The sequence below is a fragment of the Penaeus chinensis genome, chromosome 31 (genome assembly GCF_019202785.1).
Source record: "Penaeus chinensis breed Huanghai No. 1 chromosome 31, ASM1920278v2, whole genome shotgun sequence".
NCBI classification, from domain to species: domain Eukaryota; kingdom Metazoa; phylum Arthropoda; class Malacostraca; order Decapoda; family Penaeidae; genus Penaeus; species Penaeus chinensis.
In genome coordinates this window covers 14660596-14665595 of record NC_061849.1, presented here as the reverse complement: position 1 = coordinate 14665595, position 5000 = coordinate 14660596, and the positions used below count along the sequence as shown (strand labels likewise).

At 42.1% G+C, this 5000-nt stretch overlaps 1 protein-coding gene across 1 annotated transcript in view; it reads left to right on the top strand.

Moving 5' to 3' along the window:
• The window catches only part of LOC125042194 (G-protein coupled receptor dmsr-1-like), a 38144-nt gene extending 36068 nt beyond the window's left edge, over window positions 1–2076 (top strand). Inside the window, exons 5-6 of the mRNA XM_047637683.1 lie at window positions 932–1113; window positions 1818–2076. Of these exons, the coding sequence (XP_047493639.1) occupies window positions 932–1113; window positions 1818–2004 (369 nt within the window). The 3' untranslated portion in view covers window positions 2005–2076. The remainder of the gene's footprint in view (window positions 1–931; window positions 1114–1817) is intronic.
• Window positions 2077–5000: the final 2924 nt, after the last annotated feature.

Below are 5000 nucleotides of genomic sequence, written 5' to 3'. Positions count from 1 at the left end.
TTACACAATATGGAGATAGGGAAGTTATGGAGAGAAAGATAATGATTGCGAGAAAACAAAACAGGTCGACAGGAAATTAAAATGATAATAATGATGATTATGTAGATACGAAGACAGAAAGAGGAAACAAGGATAAGAGGGCGAGGGAATCGGATAATTTCGGGCGATCAGGTAAAAGAAAGATATTCAGAGAAAAAGGAAAGGGAGATTTAAAATAAAAGAAGAGTAAAATAGAAACAAAAAAATAAGAGAAGACAAGGGGAAATAGGATAGGGAAAGAAATTCATGCAGGGAATAAAATCATACTGCAGATACATCTGAAGAGAAGATAAATAGAATATTGAAATAAGGAGCAGCAGACAGATACGAAAAAATTCTATGCAGAGAACATTGAGTCCAATGGTTTAGAGAGAAGGGAAAAATAACATGTATGATATATGGAACTATATATATTCTCTCTCTCTCTCTCTCTCTCTCTCTCTCTCTCTCTCTCTCTCTCTCTCTCTCTCTCTCTCTCTTTGTCTGTCTCTCTCTCTCTCTCTCTCTCTCTCTCTCTCTCTCTCTCTCTCTCTCTCTCTCTCTCTCTCTCTCTCTCTCTCTCTCTCTCTCTCTCGCACTCTCTCTCTCTCTCTCTCTCTCTCTCTCTCTCTCTATATATATATATATATATATATATATATATATATATATATATATATATATATCTGTATATATATATAGAGAGAGAGAAATAGATATATATATATATGTGGGTGGGGGGTGTTTAGGTACAGCATGTAGAAAACTCAGTATGAGGGAAAAGATTAGTAAGGTCAGTAAGTAAGTGAATAAGTACGGATAAAGCTAAGCCCCAGCCCCCAACCCAACCACGAAGTCTTCCATCAAAGCCACTTCTCAATATCTCTTATTCCCTCTTTCTCTCCCCGCGCAGGAAAACCTAATCAAGATGGGAACGCCGTCGATGGAGAGCGACAAGAAGCTGCCGAGGATGGAGAAGCTCACGGAGAAGACCACGCGGATGCTGCTCACCGTCCTGTTGCTTTTCCTGCTGACGGAGCTGCCGCAGGGGGTCCTCGTGCTCCTCTCCGGCATCTACGGGCAGACCTTCTTCATGTAAGGCGGGAGGGGAAGGGGGATAGAGGGGGGGAGAGAGTGAGTTCAAGAGGGAAGGTGAGAGGGGGAAGTGAGAGGGAAGGTGAAAGGGAAGGTGAGAGGGGGAAGTGAGAGGGAAGGTGAAAGGGAAGGTGAGAGGGGAATGTGAGAGGGAAGGTGGGAGGGAAGGTGAGAGGGAAGGTGAGAGGGGGAAGTGAGAGGGCAGGTGAGAGGGGAAGGTGAGAGGGAAGGTGAGAGGGGAAAGTGAGAGGGAAGGTGAGAGGGGAAAGTGAGAGGGAAGTGAGAGGGAAGGGAAGGTGTGAGGGAAGGTGAGAGGGGGAAGTGAGAGGGCAGGTGAGAGGGGAAGATGAGAGGGAAGGTGAGAGGGGAAAGTGAGAGGGAAGGTGAGAGGGAAGGTGAGAGGGGAAAGTGAGAGGGAAGTGAGAGGGAAGGGAAGGTGTGAGGGAAGGTGAGAGGGGGAAGTGAGAGGGCAGGTGAGAGGGGAAGGTGAGAGGGAAGGTGAGAGGGGAAAGTGAGAGGGAAGGTGAGAGGGAAGGTGAGAGGGGAAAGTGAGAGGGAAGTGAGAGGGAAGGGAAGGTGTGAGGGGAAAGTGAGAGGGAAGGAGAGAATGAATGCAATAATTTCTCTGGCATAATCATCTCAGAGCCGTACAGTGACGACAGGAGACCGCCCCCATAACCCCCGTCCTTCTCTCCCGCCCGCAGGAAGTGCTACCTCCACTGGGGCGAGGTGATGGACCTCCTGGCCCTCATGAACGCGGCCGTCAACTTCCTGCTGTACTACGTGATGTCGCACCAGTTCCGCGTGACCTTCCGCTCCCTCTTCAGCCCGCCGGTGCCCGTCAACCTCTCCCCGAGACTGCCGGGGGACACCGTGTCGACGCAGCTCTAGGGCACGCCCTCCTTCGCCCCTCACAGAACGGCGGCGACCGAGAGGGCATGGCGGCGGGAGTCGTGCTGCTGCCGCTGCTTGCGAACGACCGACGGAGACAGCGACGACGATGACGACGACCGTCTCGAGTTGAGAGCGATTAGGCCTTCGTCAGGAAAGAGAGTCTGATGGAGGGCTTACGCAAGTCGCTGTCCTGGGAGGAGCTTGGCTGTCTCTCTTTGTGCGCGCGAGAGAGCCACTTGACTCGCGTTTCCGTCTTGAACTCCTTGTCTCTTGTTCTTAGTTGGTATCCCTCTTCCTTCTTCACTTTCCCCTCGTCCCTTCCTCTCCCCCGCCCTTCCCTTTCTTTCCTCCTCCTCTTCCTCTTCCCTCCTTCCTCCTCCCCCTCCCCCTCTTCCTCCTCGAACTCCCCCCCCTCCTCCTCCTCCTCCTCCTCCTCCTCCTCCTCCTCCTCCCTTTCCTCTACCCATTTTTCTCCCTACTTCCCCTCCCTCCCCTTTCCCCACCCCACTCTCGTCCCTCATCTACGCCGACACAAAGGTCAAAATCGTGTGATATCTTCCACTCAGGACCTCAAAACATAAAATGCAAGAGCTTTTATGATAATGATTCTTGAGCCCAGACTGAGATTCTTTCGTGTTCACAAAAATATTTTCCTGACTGTGAGGGTCGGTCTCTCTCTCTCTCTCTCTCTCTCTCTCTCTCTCTCTCTCTCTCTCTCTCTCTCTCTCTCTCTCTCTCTCTCTCTCTCTCTCTCTCTCTCTTCTCCTCTTCGCTTTCACTTTCTAATTCTCGTTCATACAGAAAGTGAAAGGGGCGATTCATCAAAGATTTTCCTTCGTATTTAACTTCTTTCTGGTGCAAACATTATTATAGGCGACTTTCCTTATCTTTTTTTTCCAGAATCTTATCGAATATTATCTTATTTTTTCTCCATTATCATTAATTGCGTCAATTTTGAGGCGTTGTGCTGTATATACCGATGTATTCTACAATCAAACGATATATATATATATATCTATGGGAAATCTGAAGGCACTAGAATTAGGTGCATTTGTGCTGATAACGAAATTAACCATGACTGTTAATAACAGCAATAATAATGAGAAAACCGATAATAAATACCATCTAATAAATACCATATATATGTGAGTAAAAAATGCACACACACACACACACATACACACACACACACACACACACACACACACACACACACACACACACACACACACACACAAACACACACATGTATATGTATATATATATATGTATATATATATATATATATATATATATATATATATATATATGTGTGTCTATATATATATATATATATATATATACATAATATATATATATATCATAAATATTAGGATAATACTATAAAAACAATGAAGACCTGAAAACAATAAAATAAGAAACATAGCTAAATATTCTTTCATCAGTCAGAAGAATACGTTCACCATACGATTCCTTTTCTTCATATGCTTTCATAATGTAAATGAAGACTAATATGAATGACGTTTTGTCATTGTTCTTCGTCTTTAATAGAAATGACATGCTGTTATACCGTGCTAGAATAACTGGTTATTGTTCTAAGTATAGTTATATGATGGAACACATGTGTGTATATACATATATAAATATATGTAAATATTGATATTTTGAAAAGCAAATTTCAGATAAAATGAAGAAAAATACCCGTTGTTTAAGGATGAGAATAACAAACACAAACTTTTTTGCGGTTTCTTTGTTATCAATTCCAGGGTGCATGAAAACCTTTCTTGTATGTAATGTATATGCTTGTACGTTTAAAATTAAGATCTATATGAATCTTACTAATATATGTATACATATATACATATATATACATCTATATATGTATGAATGTATATGTGTGTATACGTGTGTATATGTATATAGATATATACATTCATATATATATATATATATATATATATATATATATATATATATATAACCTGATTAAGAATGCGACATTGATTGACCTATTTTTCTATTTAAGGTTAAACACATACGGAAGAAAAACAATGAAAGAAAAATATTAATGTATATGTAAGAGTTTAAACACACACACACACACGAACACACACACACCAGTAATGTTTTCGTTCCCGGCAAGAGAGTGATTTGTGTTCGAATACTCGCTCCGATTTGTGTTCGGATCCTTGGCCGCATTGGGGCTGCCCTCTCTGAAGACTCCCCTCACCTGATTATCCCCCTGAGCCCCCAAGGTCATCCAGGTGAACTTTGAAGGTCAGGTTTGGGTCCAGAACTCCTTCTGGGTTTAGCTTAGCCTTGACCTCAAGCGAAGTGGAATTGGGAGAGCGGCTGGAGGCCGGTGCTTTGCTGGTACGACGCAAGGGCTTCGTGGATTAATGTTATATATATATATGTATATACATATACATAAATATATATATATATATATATATATATATATATATATATATATATATATATTCATTGTATCTGTATATGCATCCATACTGTAAATATATGTCCATACATCTCTTCAGTCTCTTTCGATGTAACGAAGTACCCAGAGATCTCTTCAATGTAATACAGTCCACAGTAGTTCTCCTACCGCAACGCCACACCTGAAAGCGCTCTCCATTGTAAATCTACACATTATATGTACATATATATACATATATATATACATTATATATATATATATATATATATATATATATATATATATACAAAGGGTAAGACATACACCAGAAGGATTACACACATCACCCCATCTGACCTTTAATGACCCGTCAGGCAGGTCATCCCCAACGTAGTCTGTGTGTCACGATGACCGTACTATGTGAGTAGCCGTGTTTACTAGCCATGTAATTTCTAGGCTGGAATTTAGCTCCGTATTTTCCAGTTTGTGAATACACGTGATTGTTTATTTAATAAAGTGTTGTAAATAGTGATCGCATTTGATTTGTCTGCATTGGAAAATCCTTTTGCTTTTA